We start from the raw sequence: 21,294 nt of genomic DNA on the forward strand, positions 1-21,294 counted from the left end.
AATCTATTAATTTCTACTTTATAAAAATTTCACTCAATTTCTATCATTGATATTTTCTTTAGATTAATCTATATAAGTTTATAAATAAATTCAAACTGAAGGTCACTGACGCTTACTTACATTTCAAATATTATAGTAAAAAATGAGACCATCCCTCCTCCCATGATCGTAATAATCATTTTGGTGTTCCAGAGCAACACGGTAAACAGGTTGCAAAGAAAGATAATAGTATAATTATTCATTTCATTAACCAGGGATAAAAAAAAAATCTAACCGAAATTTTATTTTAGCATACAGGTTAGAAGAACTAATTACCAAGGTGATGATGGCAATAACCTGAAATATTGCCTATAGTTAATTTTTTGTGGATGTAAAATCTGTTTTACATTATTTACAATAATAAAAAATAACCTTTGTAAGTCGACAATTGATTTCTTTAATAACCAATATACATAATTTGCACATGTTTCTTATATTATAAAAAATCATTTTTTAAATTTACTCTGTTTTATTATCTATTTAAAAACTGTTGAATTCTACTAGATAATAAAACTAAAAAAAGATGATAGGATATTGTAAAGAAAAAAACAGTTTATAAATTAAAAATTCATTGTTTAAAAATTTGTATACAATTCACCAAGAAAAATTCGCTGTCAAAAAACAAATTATTCTACAATTAATTGACGTATGCATCTACAATAACAAAATAGTTAAAAACAAGACGCGATTTACATCACACAATTCATATTATTTATCAATGCACAATTTTTTTAAAACAAATTGATTCAATTTCATAATTTTTTATACAATTTTCGTGTAATACGGTGTTTGAAATAAATTCAATTTACGTATATTCTGGTTTTGCATCCGCAGTCCATGTTGTTCTTTTCTTCTTAAACGCAAATACTGCGTATAGGGCTAAAAAAATTTATTTAATTTATTAGAAATTACAATTTGAATACAGTTTTTTTTTTTTTGACATAATCTCAAACTTTACTAGTATTAGTATTTTATGTTGAGAAAAATTTTTCATCAATTTACCTCTATAACTTATTTTCTGATTTTTATTTTGTAATTATTTGCTTGTAACTATCTACTGACTGAAACTATCATTAATTGTAAAATAAAAATTTTCAATTTTTTCTTTGTAATTTATAATTAAGAATAATTAAAATCAATGATAGTTTCAATTGGTGATAATTGCAATCTTTAAAAGCTACAATCAACAATAGTTGAGAAAATTGTTCACGGAAATCCTTTTTGAATTGAACAATTTCATCTACTATCAATGATTGTGACTAAAATTACTAGAAAATAGTGTCAGTATGTAACTACCTACCATTGTTTCTAACGACGATATTATAAAAAACAAGCCTTCGAAAACTATTGACGATTGTAGCTATCATTGTCAGAAGAGAATTAGTATTGTATTAATGATATCTTCATTATTACATTTTATTCACAGGATTGAAAGCTTTACCTTTCTCTGGCTTGAAATTATGTCAATAAGTCGATCGCCTTTTAAATAAAATATATAAATTACGTACATATCGCATCCCATTCTGACTGCGAGAGTGTTCCAATTTTTCGGTGTCCCACCGAATCTTGCATATAATTATTTGCGTGCTGATAATCAACAGTCTGTTGACCAAGAAGCGGTGCTTCATGATAAGGTGGATAAGTTTCTAAAGCCTGCATTTTTCCTAGTAACGATTTACCCTCATTTTTCATTCTTTCGAAGAATTCTTCGAATCTGATATTAAAATAGAATTATTTTTATTTTTTTTTCATGTGTATGTTGGAATTTCTTTTTTTTAATAATTGAATATGATTTACCTTTCATAAAGTACAAGTTCCAAGCCAAATTTTTCCCCTAATTTAATAAGTGTCGGTAAGTGTACGAGAAATTCAGGACAATTTACTACACCCTCTAAATGAAAATTGTATCTGGCACCAAAGAGAGGCGGTTTCTCTTTCTCGTCTGATTGGAATTCTACACTAAAAACTTCATTTCCAAATTTATTTCCCTCACTCTTTTGCCATCGTGATCTGAAATAATGTTTTTAAATCTATAAATACTCGGATGTAATGAAAATTAAGAGGAGATAATTTTTATCAAAATGAAACTAACACTAATTCATAGGCATCGGGAATTGTTCCAATAAAAAAACCGCCTGGTCGTAGACTCTCGCTGGCATTTTTTATCATGCACTCTGCCTGCGGTAGAGATTCAAAACTATAATGTAAAGCGAATTGAACGCTTGTTAGATCCAATTCCATGCTGGGGTCCTTGAATTTCTCTCTTAAACGGACCTGAAATCTTTATGTTTTAACGAATTCTCAATTTCAATAATAGTAAAATTAAAATTTAATAAGAGAAAAACTAAAAGAGATAAAATACCTTTGTACAATCGGCAGTGATAAATTCAGCCCTAAAAACAGGTGCAAATCCTGAATCCCTAGATCTATTTGATGTCAAATCATTATAACGGCTTTGACATTGTTCTACTGAAATAGAGGCTATGTCAGCGGCTATCAAATGTGTAATATTGGCTTTCTTCCATTTTAAAAGATCTCCCCCTTTCCCGCAACACATGTCTAATACTTTTATAGGATCGCCAACACGTTTGTCTTGTATTATCTTTTGCATGAACTCATCTAAAACACAAAATATTGCTCATTAAATACAATTTAAAAAAAAAATTAATCGTCTTTTTTCACAAAATTTTTATTGTCTCTATAGCTTTTGTATCAAATATTTTTGAATTGTAGAAAATTAAAGAAAATTTAATTTGTACTTCTACTTACCTTAGGAAAATAAAATTTGAAAAAGTAAAAATTCCAAAAATTTAAATAGTTACTAAATAGAAAATTATGTTCAAAAAATTCGTATTAAATTTTTATTCACAATTACATATAGTTAAAGAATTTAACAAAATAGAAAAGTTTTGAATTCGTATTTCTGTCTTAAATGAGTTTTTAATAAAAAAAAAAAAAATAATAAAGGAGAAATTTAAACTTTATTGGCACTTTATTATTTTTTTTAACATTCAACAAAAATACACGAGTTAAAAGATGACACTTTAATTTTTTTAGGACGATTATTGTCATTACCAATAGTTTTAAAGTAAATATTGTAAAAATTTTCTTCTGCAAACGAATAAAATGTTTCTACTATCTACAGAGAATATTTTTACAATATATTTCTAAGAAAATATGAGATTTAGAAAATTTTTCGAGTACTTACTTATAATCATACTTTTTATCCAATTATTAAAATTTCGCATATAAACGATTCGACTTTGATTTCTCTGTGATAAACCTTTTTCCTCAAGGGAATTATAATGCTCTGCAACGACATTTGAATGCTCGGAAGACTTTTCATCTTCCGTTGTAGTTCTTTCCTCTCTAGAACTTCCTATTGATAAATCTGATGGTACATTGACGTTCTATTAAAATAATTAATAAATTATTAATTAAAAAACAAAAATTCTAAGGTAAATTCAATAAATTAAATATTTGAAAAAAATAAAAATTTTGAAATTTTGTTTAGAATTGGTTTTACTCACATGTCCAATTTGTCCTTCATTCAATTTTACTACTTTATTACTGCCTTCCGAGTCATCTGAATGTTTCCTTTTCCTACAGTTAGGACTCTTGTTTAAGTCATCCTTGTCGTCTTTTGGAGCGTCTTTTGTCGATGTTATTTGTGAGTCGTCGCTTTTCGAGCAACTTTCATCAGCCTCAGGATTTTTTACACATTTTTCAATAGTTTCGGGTTCATTTTCTTCGACTTGTTCTGAAGCTTCAATATGAGAAGACATTTTTACCAAAATTAATTGATAATTCCAATTTATATTCACAATTTTCCAATATTATAATTCTATATTACATTCTATAAGCTACAAGAAGCTTATAAAAATTACTCAAACGTAATAATCTTTAAAAATAAAAAAAATCCAATAAATCACATAAGCACAATTGTTTATATTTTTGAAAATTTTTATTCTTTAATAAATTAATAAATAATTGTACACATTATCTGCAGTAGTATAAACCGCATTTTGATCAATTGTCATCAGGGTGAGGAGGTAACAACATTGATCTAAATTTTTAACGTAAATTACGTAGTATTTACATATTTTGAGCAGAGATGGGAACGTAACATACTTCGTATACGGTGGAACATCCGAAATGTTACGATTTTGTTGAAAACCTAGCTTAATATTTATTTAAAGAGAACAGGTCTTAAAGTTTTTGTATTATTGTTAATTTTGACAATTCTTTTTAGGTGTTTCCGACAATTTCAAATTTGTATAATTGTCGTTTAGTTTATAATTAATAATAGAATAACAATTACATTATGGTTCTAAGTAAAATAAATGGCGTGCTTAGAGAACTTGAAAGAGCCGAATTAGAGGTAAGTTATAGTGATTAATTTAAGGTTTATAGGTTATGTTCTTAACTAAGAATGTTTTTTATTTATTTATTTATTTCAATTGATTTCTTTTTGAAAACTTTGATAAATCGTAAAATTACAAGTTCATCAAAAAAGTAATAATAAATTATTTCGAATGATAAAGAATATTTACGTATTTATAAAGGAATAAAAGAAAGTTTATTTATAAAAAAATAGTAATATTTTTAAGTAGCTGTAGTTTTCTATTTTCATGTATCTACTTATTATATTAATTTAAATAATTTTTTTATCATTGTAGATAAATTTTTAAAAACCAATATTTTATAGGTAAATATTAATAATTTTTTATGTTTTTAATAAGGCAGAAGATGGAGTCGTGAGTTCACAAGTTTATACTCGATTACTAGCAATATACCTATATCAAAATGAATTGTAAGTATTGAGAATATATTATTTAATAATATTGATTCTCAACTATTCAAAAAATTAAAATTTTTCCTTTGAATTTTACAAAAATATCTAAATTAGTAAAATAGCTATTCGTTTAGATGAAAAAATTGTTTTCTCATAGAGGAAGTATTGTAATACCAAAAATTTTCAACTTGGATTTTTTTTAAACATATCACAAAAAATAAAAATAATAACATTTTAATTACTCTATAGACAAAATATTGAGTTATTATTTAATGAAAATATCGAATTTAAAGGATTTATTATAAAGAATTTACACAAAAAAAATTATCTCGAACATACTCTGGTTGACGATATTTTTAAGAATTATGGTTTTTTTTAAAATTGTAATATTTCGTTACTACATTAGTCAAACGTTTTAAAAATGTAACGATTAATCTTTGCAAATCTTCTACGACTAGACTATGAAAAACTGTTGGCTTTCAAATAGAAAATTAAGCAATAAGTATTGCATCAGTTTTACAGGATTGCCACGGGTCAGGGAAATCAGGAAAAAGTCAAGCAATTTTATGAAAAATACTGGAGAATATCAAATTTTTAAAAATGCTACTAAAATTATAATTAAAAAAATTTTTAATTCACTTTTTTGCTTCTAAAAATTATATTGTTTTAATTTTTTATAATTGAAAACTTCTTGAAATATTTTCATTAGGGTTAGGAAAAAAATTAAAATTTTGACTGGAAATCAAGGAAAAGTCAGAGAAAAATAGAATAAAATTTTTGTGGTAACCCTGTTTTAGATATTAAACTTTTCAACTGTTTATGTAGTTCCTGATACTTAATTATCAATAATTTAACTTAAAAAATTTTATAAACTATAGAAAATAAGTGAATCTCTATGCGTTTTTGTTTATTTATTGTAGGTGTTATGCCAAGTATTTGTGGAAGAGAATTCCAGATAATGTAAAAAGCAACAGTGCTGAATTATGTCATGTTTGGACTGTTGGTCAGCATATGTGGAAAAGAGATTGGCCTGCTGTTCATGCTGCTCTTAATGTAAATTGGAGCGAAGACGTGATTGAAGTCATGAACGCTCTTAAAGGTAAAACTAATTTATTACTCTAATTTTCAATTAAATTTAAATACATTAAAGTAACCCTTGAGTAAGAATTTCTGAAGTGCCACCAAAAATTAAATAATTTTCATTTTTGTTAAAATGTGGTTACTCTTATTTATATGAAAAATCACGTAACGATTATCCGTATCTTTTATTGATTATTATTAATTAATTATTTAATTAATGTAAATGAATTATTATATTAGTTAAACGAAAATTATTAATTTTTATTTATTATTGTGAAAAATCTTTTAAATTGTTGAAAAATTGTATAAATTTTTGATGAATTTTTTTACACCTTCATGCAACAACTGTAAAAGAGCTATATTATATTATTAACTATATTAATTTGAATGTTCTTTCATTCGTTCATTCACTTTTTCTGTCCCTCACACTATAATTATTTTTATTTTATTTTTTTTTTATAATTCAAAATAATTATTTCTAATTAAATGAAAAAAATTATTATTGAGAGAATAATGTAAATCTTTTTTTTTTTTTTAAATTAACACTGTGTTTTTCATTATTATTTTTTTTTATTCTTTTTATCATTTCATTCATAATTTTTCATTGTTTATTCATTAAAAGTATAAATCATGGGAATTTTTCCATTTCTTTTCATTAAATGACTAAAGTTTTGTTAAATGTTTTTTAGCAAATCGAAATTATGCAGATTTTTTTTATTATTTCTCAACAAAATTAGAAAATTATTAAACAATTATGATTAAGAAATAGAAACTATACCCATTTTCTGTTTATCAATCACAATTTTGTTAATAAAATTATAATTTTGTTTTAGAGAAAAAACACTTGTGAAGTGTTTGAATATATATAATAGGTATAATATATTCAATATTAAACATTGCTTCTTAATAAAAAAAAAAGTAAACGTCTGTACGTGTGAAATGAAAATAATATTAAATTTTAACATTTTTAAGTGAAATAACATATGCCTGAAATCGCTAGAAAATAAGGAGTTCAAATTTAATAACAAAAAATAAAAAATGTAAATATTTAAAAATGTTATATTTTGTGAAAAAAAGTCATTAAGGGGACATTTCAGTTCAAAACGGGGAAAAAGAAGGCTTTTTTAGGATATATTTCTAAAAAAAACCATGACATTTATTCAGAAATTTTTGTTTACATGTTATAAACAACTTATTGAAGAATATGTAAAAAAAAAAATTTTTTCACTTGTAGTCCAAGATTTTTTTAGAAATACATCCTAAAAAAGCCTTCTTTTTCCCCGTTTTGAATTGGAGTAGACGCAATATTTTTTTATAAAAAGAATATTTGAAACTTTTATTCTGAACAAAGAGAATGGCGTTTGAATCATTAAAATCGATAGACAAATTTTTCTGAAATTAATTTTTTAAAAAAGTGCATAAAAACTTTACTTGTTAATAATAATAACAAAAAAGAAGTTTTGCAAAATCATATGGTACAGTGATTTTTCATATAAAATACTGTAAAAGAATTCACATTTTAACGAAAAAGAACATTTTTTGAATTTGGGTGTCACGTTTCAGAAATTCTTACTCTCTTATTAAAAATTGACATATAGTTGACATTTATTTTAAGAATTTTAAACATTCATGTTCTTCAGATAATGAAATCTATTTATTGATCATTTTAATAAAAATTTATCTGACTTTTGGTAAAAATGTTAATTCATTATTTAAATAAAGAATTATTGAATTTTATATATTTAATTTATAAGAATGTTATTATATTAATTTTAGAAAATGTCCGTGAACGTGCCATGGTACTTGTATCGGAAGCATATTCATCTTTGCATGTGGATGTCTTGGCTGGAATGACGGGTCTTTCTGGAGAACAAACTCAGAAGGCAGCCCTTGAAAGAGGCTGGGCTGTAGATGGATCTATGATTCAACCTAGAAAACTCGACAGAGAACAAAGCACACCGGCACAAGAAGCTCTTACTGAAGAACAACTATATAAGCTGACACAATTTGTATCTTTTCTTGAGAACTAAACGACTAAAATCATTAATTGAAAAAAGAAATGTGTTTAAAATTTAACAACAACGATAAATCACACATCTATATTTTTATGGTTTCATGAAACAAATTTAGAAGTTTTTCTAATATTTTTTCATGTAATTGTTATTTTTAAGGATGTTTATGTTGACGAAAGATGATAACGTTATGATCCAAACTGCCATTCTGATGAGGAAAATTAGTATCAACAGTAGGCAATTATTTATTTTTTTCATCAGAATGGCAGCAATGTGCGTGGATTTATATAATGTAATATTTATGTCCTAATTTAAGAATAATTTTAATTTTGAATATTTTGAAATATAAGTTGTATAAAAAATTAACGTTTAATTTATTGTTTAGAATTACAGTAGTTTAATTAAAGACGTTAATGTCTATTTTTAGAAAAATCTTATAATTCGTAACAATCATTTTTTTATATCAACATAATTCATTTTTGACATTTATTTAATAAATTTTTATGTATCTATTTATCTCGGAATTTGAATACTGGCACTGAATAAAGGTTAATTTGATAGCTGCAAAATTTTTATAAAAAATCAAAGAAATATAGATAATGTCAATTTCTTAATTGATAATTGTTTAAAATAGTCTCATTTACTTATATTAATTGATTTAATTATTATTTGTGATTTATAAATTAATTTTAACAACTGTCAAATTAACCTTTCTTTCTTGCAATTTATATTTAAAATTTAAATTCGGAGCTAAATATAGGCATTTAAAATTTTATTAAATAGTTGTCAAAAATGAGTTGTATTGTCAGAAGTTGAGACTGGCTTTCATAATTTTTTCAATTATTTTTAGCAAGTCGTTTACGAGATATGAATTTTTCAAAATTTCAGAATTTTAATGTTTTTATTTTTGAATGCTCACAACTTTCTTAAAAATGCATCAATTTTAAAAGCTTTTTTTTCAAAATGTGTATTTAAAAGTACTTTCAAGAACAAAAAAAATTGAAAATTTGTATGAAGCAAAATTTATGAAGTTATCCTATACCAAAAAAATGAACATTGGATTTTTTTGAAGACTCATAACTATTGTATAAAAGGGTGAAAAAACTTTTTTTTTACATTCAAAATTGACTGCTTTTTCTGAAAATCAAAAATATTTTTAATTTTTTTTTTAAAAGGAGCTTCTCTTTTTCTTTTTATTACCTCTTAAAATGAAGCTTAGAATGTATACTTTTAATAAACAAATTAAACAAAATGACGTTTATTTTGTTTTCGAGATTATTGTTATTATTATTATTATTATTATTATTATTATTATTATTATTATTATTATTAACAATCCATTAATACAAAGTACTTCATATAGAGCTCGTTAGATGCGGGAATTACTCAAGTTTTTGATTGGTAAGTTCAGAATTACGGTAACTTTATTTGTTTGTCAAATTTTTCATTTTTTATTAACATTAGTTTATAACTTAATAACTCGAAAACAAAAAATAAGCATTTTGTTTCATTTATTTATTAAAAATATACATTCTAAGTTTCATTTTAAGGCGTAAAAAAAGAAAAAAGGGGTTTTTTCTTAAAAAAAAGTTTAAAATATTTTTGATTTTCCAAAAAGGGGTAAATTTGGAATTTTTTTAAAAAACCTTTACACCATTCGAAAGAGCAAGAAATTTAGACAAATTTTTTTTTTTTATTTAGTACAATTTAGAAATTTTGTCTTAATTTAAAAATTAAACATATATTTTTCTTAGTTCGAGTGTGGAATCTCTAAGTTGAGAGTACCAATACGTATTTGTCGAATATTCTCTGTTATATTTTATTTTATTGTTATAAATATTAATCATCAATCAATTATTTTCCTCCTAAAAACATAAATGTTTAAACTTTAAAGCTTAAAACGTGATATAATTAATTTTTTATAATTATTTTTTAAAAAATGTAACATCCTCGCTTGTGAGTTTTTTTTTTAAATATTGCAATTTTAAAATTAATAATGGCTTATTTTATTAAGAAAATAAGGATTTCTACAACTTTGCAGAGTTGAATTTTTATGAAAGTTTACTGTTGTGTAAATATGGATGTTTGTTTAAAAGAAAAAAAAATATCTTTCTGCAATTTGTTTCTAAACAAATATCCATATTTGAAAAACATATTTTTATATTTTTTAATATTAATATTTTTTTTAAATATTTTTCAAAATTCAAGACGGTATAAAGTTAAAGAGAACTTTTCTCTTTTATTTCATAAAATAAGCAACAATAAAACAAATAAAACAAAAAAAATAGTAAGTAAAATTAAAATTACAATATTTTTTAAGAACAAACACACGTGCGAAGTTATTAGAAATAGGAGAACTATAAATTAATGTTATAAAATTTTCCATTGAAATTAAACAACAATAATCGAAACTGAGGTTAAGGTAAGATAGCCTAAGAGCATGCACCATCAAATATCTCAACATAAAAAGGTTCTATTATAGAGCAAGTGTATTAAACGTATACCTAATTAAAGCCCGTTTAATAATGAACTTGATTTTAGGGGCCGTTCAAAAACTACGTCACGGCGTTGAAGGGGGGGGGGGGGAATTATAGATTTGTAACGTTATAGGGGGGAGAGGTATAAATAAATTCCTCACACAGCACCGAAACATTCCTGAAAATTTAGTAAATATTTACTTGCAATATTTGGAATATTTTATTGCAAAGCTTAGTGAAAATTGTGTAAAGATTTAAATGTCCCGATTAAATAAATGTTTAGTGTGAAACTTTTCTGAACATTTATTCAAGTGGGACATTTAAATCTTTACATAACTTTCAATAAACATTGCAATTAAATATTCCAAATATTGCATTTAGCCATTTATACTTCGATGAAATCTAATCTAGTGAATGTTTAGTAACTTTCTAGTAATTTTCTAGTAGTTGTACCTGGAAAGTTACTAAACATTCACTAGATTTTATCATTTTGCATACATGCGTGCACAGTGCATGCTTGAGATAATATGACTTCACCTTTAAACGTTTGCAAACAGTCTCACTAATGTAAATATAAAGGGGGTAAAATTCCTGTAGCGAAGTTAGTGAAAAAAAAAGTTGATCGGATGGGGCTGTAACTTGCAAATAAATTAGGCCTAGGGGTGAGTTTTTTCCTGCTCTTTCGAATGGTGCAAAAAAATTTCCAAAAAATTCAAATTTTGACCCTTTTTTGAAACCTGTGTGGAAATCACCCCAAAGTCGCCCAAAGTGAGACTGGGCGCCAATCTAGGCCCAACTTGAATTTCCAAAGTTTGAGAAATGAAGAAATAAAAGAATTAAGTTAATTAAATTATTATTTAAATAATATGCTGAACAAATATACAAAAAAATGCAACTGTGAAAAGCTGAAAAAAATGTTTGTTTTTCATTGTACTTGGGCAAAGTTTGGGTCAACCCAATCTAGCCCAAACTGGGATTTCCCAAAGTGTTCTCAAACTGAAATTTAATTTAATATTCTGTTATAAATAAATAAAAAACTTGAGAAAAAATGAGAAATAATAAAATTAGTTAATTACATTTATATTTAATTTATATGCCGTTTGGAGATTTTTCCAAAAGCCAATATGGGCAAAATTCACATTTGGGTGATTCTCCGCGTAGCGCACGATTTGGTGTCTGAAACTTTAAAAAAATTTTTTTATCGAAATGATGAATATCAATACATATTTTTGAAGATAAAGTGTCAAGAAATAAATATCCATGGTGGGCCGGAAAAATTTGTTATAATTTAAAAATTTTTTTTAACAAATTAAAAAAAAATTCTTTGCTTTTTGAATTCTATAAAATAGTTGAAAGTTTATTTAAAATGTTTATGGGAATTTTTGGGGTAATTCACATATATATATAGCGCGAACGACAATGAAAAATTTTTATTTGGGTAATTTACGGAAATTTTCGAAGCAATTTATGGAAATTTAGGCGGTAATTTATAGAAATTTTGTCTAAAATTCATAAAAATATGTAAAGCATAAATCACAATAAAAAATTATAATTTTTGGTAATTTACGGAAATTTTCGCGGTAATTTACAAAAACATATACGAACATATACATACGAACGACAATTAAAAATTTTATTTGGTAATTTATGGAAATTAATACGGTAATTTATAGAAATTTATTTGTTAAGTTATAGTAAAATTTACCGGAGCTATGATAGTTTATAATAAATAATTTTAATTTCGTTTGTTTCATTGTGTATTAAACTTGCACTAGTGACGGTCGAAATTCTGTGGCGGGTGGAGACGCTGGGGTCGGTGGAACCGGTGGAACTGGCGTTGATAAGTTTTTTTTTATTGAGAAAATTATCATTTATTTTTAATCGGTTTCATATGTTTCACATATATATAGAGTAAAATAATATAACTACACTTTATTTAACCTTTATTGTTTAATTATATTCTATTTTTTTTTTAATATTGAAGGGTTGGTGGATGCCGGTGGAGACGATTTTGTGATGCCCTGTACAAATTTGATTCTTGAAATGTGTAAAAAAAAGAATAAATCAATTAGAAAATTGATTACTTTCTTCATGGATCAACTTAAGGAATATAACTTTTGCTGTTACTGAAGTAGAACTATATTAACATTTGACTTTTATTTAAATAATTCAATGTTTAATAATAAAATGCAGAATAACACACAAAAGTGCCGTAAAGTATAAATAGCAAAAAAAAAAGAAAATAATAATTTTTATGATCAAACGTTTTTTTTATTCAATTCCACTACAATATACAATACTAAAATAGCAGCAGAAATTGTATTTATTAGTGCACATTGCTAAAAATATTAACTTTTTTGTTTAAACATCCTGTGGGGACAGATCAAATTTTCACGTTTTCAGCTTTAAAAACCACTTTTCACGAAAAATTATAAAAAGTAACTATTGGTTTTTGTTTGTAATCACAGAAATTACCTTTTTACATTGGAATCGAAATATTATGTGAACATTATTTGTGATTTTTCTTTTACAACATGAAAAAAGCAAGTTGTGCGCTACGCGGAGAATCACCCATATGTTAAAATTTTTTTTGTTTACTTACATAACATTTACAATTTTTAGTTAATTAACTATTAAGGTTAATAAAAAATGATAAATTTACAAACAAATAAAGTTATCGTAATTCTGACGTTACTAAATGAAAGTTGAGCTCTATATGGACTATTTTAGATCAGAGGATTTTTTATAAACAATTGCCATGTTAGCCAATTGTTTATTAACAATCCACTAACCCAAAGTACTTCATATAGGGATCGTTGGATGCGGAATTACGTCAGCTTTCAATTGGTACCTTCAGGATTGCAATAACTTTATTTATTTGTGAAATATTTCATTTTTTATTAACATTAATTAATTAATTAATTAATATCTCGAAAATAAAAATATTTTTTGTGAGTTTTATTTTATAAGTTTAAAAGTAATTCCAAAAAGAAAATTAAGTGCGTGATGTTATAGGACACTTCACCCTGCTATTATTTAAAGATTTTTTCATTTTTAAAAAATTCTTGTTTACATAATACATAATAATAATTGTTTTCTAGGGAACTGAAATAACAACTTAATGCAAATAAGGAAAACCGAAAGAATTGTCTTTAAAATGAAAAAACTTGTATTAGAAATTGTGTTTACGTTTACCCTAACTGACCTTAATGAATTGATTTGTTTTTTTTATAAAAGGAGACTTTAAACATTTTTCAGTAGTTTGATTTCTATACTTGAGGTTTAAATAAGTACATTTTCAAGAGCGATTACTACATTTTCTCTACTCGATGCCCTTTCTTAGCTTAGAGATTCCACCATGTAAATGTTACTCGCATGAACTTTACAGTTCATAATGCTTCTTGGCTATTTTTCGGTAGAAATTTTTCATCATGTCACAAGCGTGTATATAATGTGCGATGTTTGAAAGGGAAAACGTGTTACTTTATATATATATTTTTTTTTATAAAGTTAGTTGAAAAATATAATTACATATACATATATGACTGCGAGGTGTATGCTCATCTATTTGAAATAAAGAAGACTTACGAGTATAGAAATCAGCACTCGTCTTAGATAAGAAGAGATTGAATTTTAAATTTGAGATTATAAAAATTGAGAAATATACGATCATGTATGCAAGAATGATTTGATATACCAGTAGTCGCCCTCTATCCATCAATTCACTATGAAATTGATTTCAATCACTCTGCATCATATACGTAGAGTTTATTGAAGGTGCAGTTCTACACGAAAGTACCAATATGTATATTATTTCACAATATTTAGATCGAAAATAAATTGTATCTCTTTCAATGAAATTTTATTTCTTGTAATGTGAAATTAATATTATAGAAATTTCGATTTTATTCGTTTAAAGTTATAGATATCAAACAATTATTTTTGCAAAATTTAACTTATAAAAATTTAACCTTTGTCTTTTGAAATGTCGTTTAATAGAACGCAGAGTTCATGTACATTCTTCTATTTGTAACATTTCAAGTATTTCGAACTTGATACATTTTCCTTGTTTTGAAGGTTCGTGTTATACAATGAGAAACCTATTATTAAATACCGAAAAATTGTTTCAATAATAATATTCTGCTTCATACGTTTTTTGATTTTTAGATCCCTTTCTTCAGTGCTCGTCACACATGGATAGTATATCCTACTACTAATTTTCTTAATTCAAGATAATTTACTTCCAACTAGTAAAATTTTCTTGGACCAAGAAAATATTGAATCAAATACGAACAAGTACATATGGGTTTTCTTGATTCAATACTATATTTATTTTTAAGAGGTTTTCAAAAAGTTATCAGATAGTTTAAGAAGATTTCCATCTACAGATGGAAGAAGAGAATATTTTTGTATCCAAATCTATAAAATCCTATCTTCTGGAACATATTGTATTTCACAATCAAGTTTTTGTATTAAAATTCTATTATTTTTCATAGAAATTGCAACTGATAAGTATATGCATGCATTCTCGACAAACGATGACTGACCTGGACGGATGGACGACTTTTATAAAATAAGATCGGGGGTAAGGGTTCTTGGAGATGACTCACGATCGTTCATACGATTCGTTCGTGCTTTTGAATAATGCAAATCATCGTTATTCCGATGAGCGATGATTGCATCGCGATTGTGTTTTTATTGGTGAGGCACGATCAGGTCGATGGTCTGCGTACCTACATTGGCATAGTAGTTAAAGGTATATATTGTAACTAAAAAGGAAGGCGAGGGCCTAGGACGCTCGCTTATGGCTCTCTGCTCTCTATGGTGCAGGCTACGCGGAAAGAACGTTATTGTTAGATCAGCAATAATTTAACGATGTACCACTTTCGAATCACGTCGAACCTCATCCAACTAGTGAATGCTTTTAATTGTTTGCGAGTAGAACCAAAGCAAATATAGTGCCGCTGTAATGTTACATTATGCAATTCTATCTATTATTGTTGCTGTCGCTTATTTCATTGTTTGAGATATGCACGTGGTATACCTATACTCGTGCACAATATACTAGCTGCATTCAAATAATAATTGAAGGGTTCAACATTGAACGCGGTATAAATTATTCTTTACCAAGAGAGAAAATATCTTTTATTCCGTCCCACCAATATACGTGTGATCTCTCAATTTCAACACTATAAAAAATTACTATAGTCGAGTAATATATCTTGTACTTCATTATTAACTAATCAACATTTCAAATAAACGATTTTGCTACGCTTAATCAAATTCAATGTGATCTTTCTTTAAAATTTATACTATATTCCTAACAATCAATTCTCGATTTGTCAACTTTTCTTTGTTAGTTTTAAATTTTTTCAGTGCTCAAAATCTACCTTCCAAAGGTCAAATTTAATCTAACCGGGTCCGACTAATCCCTTACTTAAACATCACACAGAAAACACCTCAACTCAAAGTGAGTACGAATTTCCCACACAAATTGATACGCATCAAAAATGAAACTGGTTGCGTCCGAGGGTAATTTACTCTGGTAGTCAAGTGTACACTTGCCTGGTAGTACTCGGTAATATCTGTAATATTTTGTAATGTCTTGTAATAATAAGTATTATTGTGTAATACCATGTAATACTTATAATATTGTTGTATTATGGTGTAATACCTTAAAAAAATTAAAGAAAATCAAACCACAAAATGTTAATATAAGTAAAAATTTTAAACACTTGTTCAAATGTAGCGCGGGAGTTGATGCTGAAGTATAGCAACTTTGCCATAGGTGATGGTATCGAATGTTTACAAAATCAAATCAGAAAATGGTTCTTTAGTAATTGACCGAATTTTAGCTTTTAGCTACCTTACCGGAATAAGTAAAAAAATCGAGTACAGTAAGACATCTGCTGCTGTAATTTCACCGAAAAAAAATGCACGAGGCTTAGGTTGTTTGTGTTCGTGGTTTAAGATAGCAAAAAACTAAATATTAAACGTTATAAACATGGATGCTCACGGATACACAGAAAATTAAAAGGCATTAAAATAAGCTGCAACGCTTATTATTTTAATCCAATTTTGCTTATTTTAATACCAAAATGGATTAAAATAAGCAAAATTGGATTAAAATAATAAGCGTTGCAGCTTATTTTAATACTTTATAATTTTCTGTGTATTATAATATAGAAAATTATATTTGTTCAGTTCCTCGTTCAAAAATAAAAACAAATAAGTTATATTTATCGTGTTCTTTAAAAGAATTTTCAAAACATTTGAAATAATATGTTATTTACGTTTTAAAAAAGAGAAATTTATTATTTTCTTTTATAAGTAGGGTAGATGCACTAATTGGGCGCGATTCGAGTTAAAACACCTTTGAAATAGAAAATTCGACATTTCTATTGTATAAACTCAATTTAAGACTTATTAAACTAAAAGGCTATGTTATTTAGATGTTAAAAAAATGTTTAACTTTATAAAAATCGATTATTTAAACAAATATGAGAAATTAAAACTAATACCGTAATTTTCTATTGCTGGGCGTTTGTATCAATTTCAGTAACCAAAATTACGTGTATTTTGAAAATACTTTGCCCGCCGAAATTTGACCCAATGGAAATATTAAAAATGTTTTAATTACGGCGAGGAAAAAAATTTGATCTCAATTAATTTAATTAATAATTGTTTAAATGTGCATCTTCATTAGTAATTCTATCAAAAAAAAGATTAAAATAATTTTTTTAAATCATTTTTCAACAGTTATATTAAATATAATAGTAATAATAGTTATTTTTTATGAACGCGCCGTAATTGATGCTCTCGTCGTAAATGATGCACTTACCTTAATATTTAAAAATATTTAATTATTTATTTCTCTATTTCTTATTTTAAAGTTTTGCTCTTAAATAATAATTTTAAGTAATTTTATTGAAAGTTTTACGTATAATAAAGTGCTATTTGAAGTGTAATATTTTTTGTAATAAAGGGTAATACTCAGTAATATATGTGTAATACTTTGTAATACAGTAATATTTTGGTAATAGTATGCAATACTTGTAAAAAGTGTAATACTAAGGTAATAATGGTAATATGTGTAGTTGTAGTCAAGTGTACACAATTTTTACTAGTAAATTTCCCATCTGTTGCGTCTCATTTAGAGTTCTAAGGTATAAGGGATCACCGTGTGATATCACCATAAGGCGGACATTTTGACATTTTCATGTCACGGTAACATTCCCCGGTGATATCACCGTGACATCTGGTTGATATATCGTGCTACTTGGGTAAATTACAAAGGTTTCGTTTTTTTGCAAATAGTTATAAGTTTTTGTTATGTTTCAAATCTAGACATACAAACGTCATTCAACGTTTATTAGATAATAATAATAATAATAATAATAATAATAATATTTATTATTAACAAATTTAATTAGTATCAAAATAGAACAAATGACAATTTAGTACCTGAAGTCGGTACTAAATTAATAACTTTCTTTTTACAGTGATCACAGGGATATTCCCTCAATATCAGAGGAATATTACCTCAATATCATAGGAATATTCCACTCAATATCACAGGGATATTCCCTCAATATCACTCAAATTTCACGGGAATATTCCCTCAGTATATCATACGAATGTCACGCGAATATCACAGGAATATCACCGTGGAATGTCCCCGTGAAGCGGACATTACGATATCGCCTGAATATCACAGGAATATTCCCATTTGTTATCACCTTGATATTCAAGCAATATTCCGTGCTACTTGGGCTGTATCTGATATAAAAAAGCAATCCTTTTACTCCTGGAACAGAAACCGATTTCTATTGGATCTATTTACGCACAAGGGTTATAACTGATAAAAATTGATTAGTCCAATGATTTACTAAACCAAATCTGATTCGTCTGTATTGTCAGTGATCAGTAAACAGACAGGCAAATTGAAATATTCACATAAAAATATAAAATGGTTTTACCTAATGAATAAATAAATTTCTCAATAGATTTGACGGACTTAAATTATTAACCGAGCGAGTGTACATCTGATATCGATGAGTATTAACCAATTATCCTCTGATCTTTGCTTTCCTTTTCTCATTTTTTTCGATTAATTAGCGATCGCCCGCGATCAAACGTAGTAACTCTCATTAAATTCACGATATCTCATCAATTCTTACTCGAAACTGCGAAAAATAGCAACGTATGCTGTAACTCTCATTCGTCCTGACTCTCGCTCAGAAGGATATATATTGTATCTACAAGGACTCAATAATTTTTTTTTTTTTTTTTGAAAGAGCCAGAGCTCACGCTTACAGAGCTGCAGTGTAGAGTGACCTTTGCTCGTCGCTTACAAGCGTAAGCGCGCGGAAAGTGAAGATCATCGAGCGAATGGTAAAACGATTCGAATGTTCGGAACGTTCTCGACAAATATCGAAGAGGTCGAAGAACGCGAGGACGTTGAGGAAGGTCTTCTTCTCATTCTCCCCAGGTTTTTCCTTCCCCAGTTCAAGTGCCTATGGGTCAATATTTTATCATAAAGATCAAGAGGATATACAGATGCAACCTTATGAAGAAAAATGGATATTATATTCACCGTTAATATCTATAGATAGGCTGTATTTATGTCAAAGGATTTATTTATTAACCCTAAATATCTAGATGTTAAACTTAAATTGGTATTTAGATCATTAGGTTAAATATCAAAAATGCAACTAGGTCTATATGCTAAACTGATTATCGAAATATTTATTTTCGAAATTTTTTGTAAAAAAGGGCAATATGTATCAATCGGGTTATTAAGGTAAAAATTTAAAAAAGAATAATATGCGATTCTAACCTATAAAGTAAAAATTGCCTTTCAGAAACAATGTGGATTTCGTCGGATTTAACGCGGCTGAAATTGACGGATTATAAAGTAAATTAAAATTTTTTTTAGTGCACAACAATGACGGAACATGTAAAATTTTAAGATATATAACAGTGAATTTTACAAACAAGTGATTTAGTGATTGTGTTGAATAAATTATAAATTCTGTGAAAGGCATTTTTGAGGCTTTCATTTCAATGAACATTGCGTAGCAGTATTTATATTGAAATTAAAATGAAAATTAAAATTAGTATGGATAATATAGATAGATAATCAGAATTTTCACTATAAATGATGATGAAATTTCCAAAGAGATTCTGTCATCAACAGGATGATATTCCGTTAGGATGAGTTAGAACGAGGCTTCAATCTGTAATAATTCTAGGAGGAGACACACAATTGAATAGTGGCGTCTGGTCGTAGGCGGATCATAATTCGATTGTTTCTTTATCGCGATCATATCATCCCTCTCTCCATTTCTTTCTTTCTTTCTCTTTTACTTAGCTGGCATGATGGTACAGGTAACACACAATCTCACCGCACTGCAACGAGGCAACATGGAGGTAATAATAACATAAAAACGTTAGACTGAGAATCTTTCTTGTTCAGTGGGTGCGCTCAGAATGCTTGGCACCTCCTCCATTGCTGGCGCATTCTTCGAAAGAAACCGATCGTTACCCATATCGTTGCACAATTGCACCCGGCTAACAATGAGGGACATTAACTTGTATGTTCGATCAAAGAACGAAATCGAAACTCTTTTCATATCCGACGACGCACTATAGCTTTGGCTGTTTCCTTCGTCACGGCGAAGCAAATACAATTTGTGGGAATTGCCAAAGTATTGCAATACATATAGAATTGTTATTGTGTTCACTTGTTTGATTTTTTATTTCAAAGGTCTAGACAATTGACGCAAGACATTGTATTATTCATGCTCACATCAACTGCACAAGCACTTCATTATTATGTCAGGCGATAAAAAAAATATCATATATCCTCAAAAATTGCATATTGACTCAATCAAATGAATAGAAAACTCATTTAACCAATTACCAATGATTGAATAGACAGATGGTGCTGAAATGATAATGTATAAGCTTCAACGACGTCATTATTTTTGCATTAATTACACAGAAAATTAAAAGGCATTAAAATAAGCTGCAACGCTTATTATTTTAATCCAATTTTGCTTATTTTAATACAAAAATGGATTAAAATAAGCAAAATTGGATTAAAATAATAAGCGTTGCAGCTTAATTTAATGCCTTTTAATTTTCTGTGTAGCAAAAAAAGTGTCTTGAATATTTTTATGTATAAAATACCCAAGTTTACAAAGTGTTACAGTACAATACGTGGCCACAAGTTTGGGTCAAGTTTCTCGTGAAAATTATGAAAGTTTACAAAGTTTTGTCAGGATCATTTTGAATAATGTCAAGTTTGCTTTTTTCATGCTTTTCATTTTTTATTGCGAACTCGTATTTAAAATGTTAGTATACCTGCATCTTCCTTCAGGAACCTTAAATTTTCTCGTTGTTGGTAGTTCACAATATCAAATGTTATTTAGTTAAAAATCTCTTATGTCTAATGTCGTGCTAAGGAAGAATTTATATAAATAACAATTTTTTTTATTGTCTATGTAAGTTTCTCCTTAGTACGACAATACAGTACGGTGCAGTGATAATGTCATCTCAGTTATGCCTCACTTTATAAAAGTCATTTTTTAAGTACCTCTCTGAATTTTTACATTTACATTTTCTAATTTTAATATGTCAATTGAATACATAAATGGCGATGAATAATTATTTCTTATGGAGGGAATTTTTTGATGTCATGTAATTATTTGAAAAAAGATGTTTAAAAAGAGGGAAAATGCAAAATAAATGATCGTGCGTCGCAAAAAAAAGTTTCTTCTGATAGAATATTTTGCAAGTGAGTTTCCTTTGTGCTTCAGAAACAAACATTTTGCATACATCTTGTGTGTACAAGATACACATCATCTTCAACAATAGAATCAAGTAA

The 21,294-nt window shown here is 27.0% G+C and overlaps 2 protein-coding genes across 2 annotated transcripts; one reads left to right on the forward strand and one right to left on the reverse strand.

Moving 5' to 3' along the window:
• Positions 1–591: 591 nt before the first annotated feature.
• On the reverse strand, positions 592–4,081 carry LOC127278558 (mRNA cap guanine-N7 methyltransferase). Its single transcript, XM_051300323.1, has 7 exons — positions 3,570–4,081; positions 3,248–3,449; positions 2,402–2,658; positions 2,132–2,313; positions 1,837–2,049; positions 1,548–1,753; positions 592–918 (listed from the first exon to the last, which is right to left on the reverse strand). The coding sequence occupies exons 1-7, from the start codon at positions 3,822–3,824 to the stop codon at positions 845–847; spliced, it is 1,389 nt and encodes a 462-aa protein (XP_051156280.1). The 5' UTR covers positions 3,825–4,081; the 3' UTR covers positions 592–844.
• Positions 4,082–4,237: 156 nt separating this feature from the next.
• LOC127278560 (COP9 signalosome complex subunit 8) lies at positions 4,238–8,091 on the forward strand. The gene is made up of 4 exons (XM_051300324.1): positions 4,238–4,420; positions 4,782–4,852; positions 5,755–5,933; positions 7,691–8,091. Exons 1-4 carry the CDS (start codon positions 4,364–4,366, stop codon positions 7,942–7,944), a joined length of 561 nt encoding a protein of 186 aa, XP_051156281.1. The 5' UTR covers positions 4,238–4,363; the 3' UTR covers positions 7,945–8,091.
• The last annotated feature ends 13,203 nt before the right edge of the window (positions 8,092–21,294 follow it).

The sequence above is a fragment of the Leptopilina boulardi genome, unplaced genomic scaffold, assembly GCF_019393585.1.
Source record: "Leptopilina boulardi isolate dan_hultmark-lab unplaced genomic scaffold, ZJU_Lbou_2.1 LbouV2_208, whole genome shotgun sequence".
Classification (NCBI taxonomy): Eukaryota; Metazoa; Arthropoda; class Insecta; order Hymenoptera; family Figitidae; genus Leptopilina; species Leptopilina boulardi.

Bases quoted from the DNA above. Each gene is read 5' to 3' on its own strand.
- LOC127278560 (XM_051300324.1), top strand. From the start codon at position 4,364: ATGGTTCTAAGTAAAATAAATGGCGTGCTTAGAGAACTTGAAAGAGCC. The intron at 4,421-4,781 runs GTAAGTTATAGT...GTTTTTAATAAG, and splicing joins TTGAAAGAGCCGAATTAGAG to GCAGAAGATGGAGTCGTGAG. The intron at 5,934-7,690 runs GTAAAACTAATT...TATTAATTTTAG, and splicing joins AGTCATGAACGCTCTTAAAG to AAAATGTCCGTGAACGTGCC.
- LOC127278558 (XM_051300323.1), bottom strand. From the start codon at position 3,824: ATGTCTTCTCATATTGAAGCTTCAGAACAAGTCGAAGAAAATGAACCC. The intron at 2,050-2,131 runs GTTAGTTTCATT...ACATTATTTCAG, and splicing joins CCCGATGCCTATGAATTAGT to ATCACGATGGCAAAAGAGTG. The intron at 919-1,547 runs GTACGTAATTTA...AAATTTTTTTAG, and splicing joins GTCAGAATGGGATGCGATAT to CCCTATACGCAGTATTTGCG.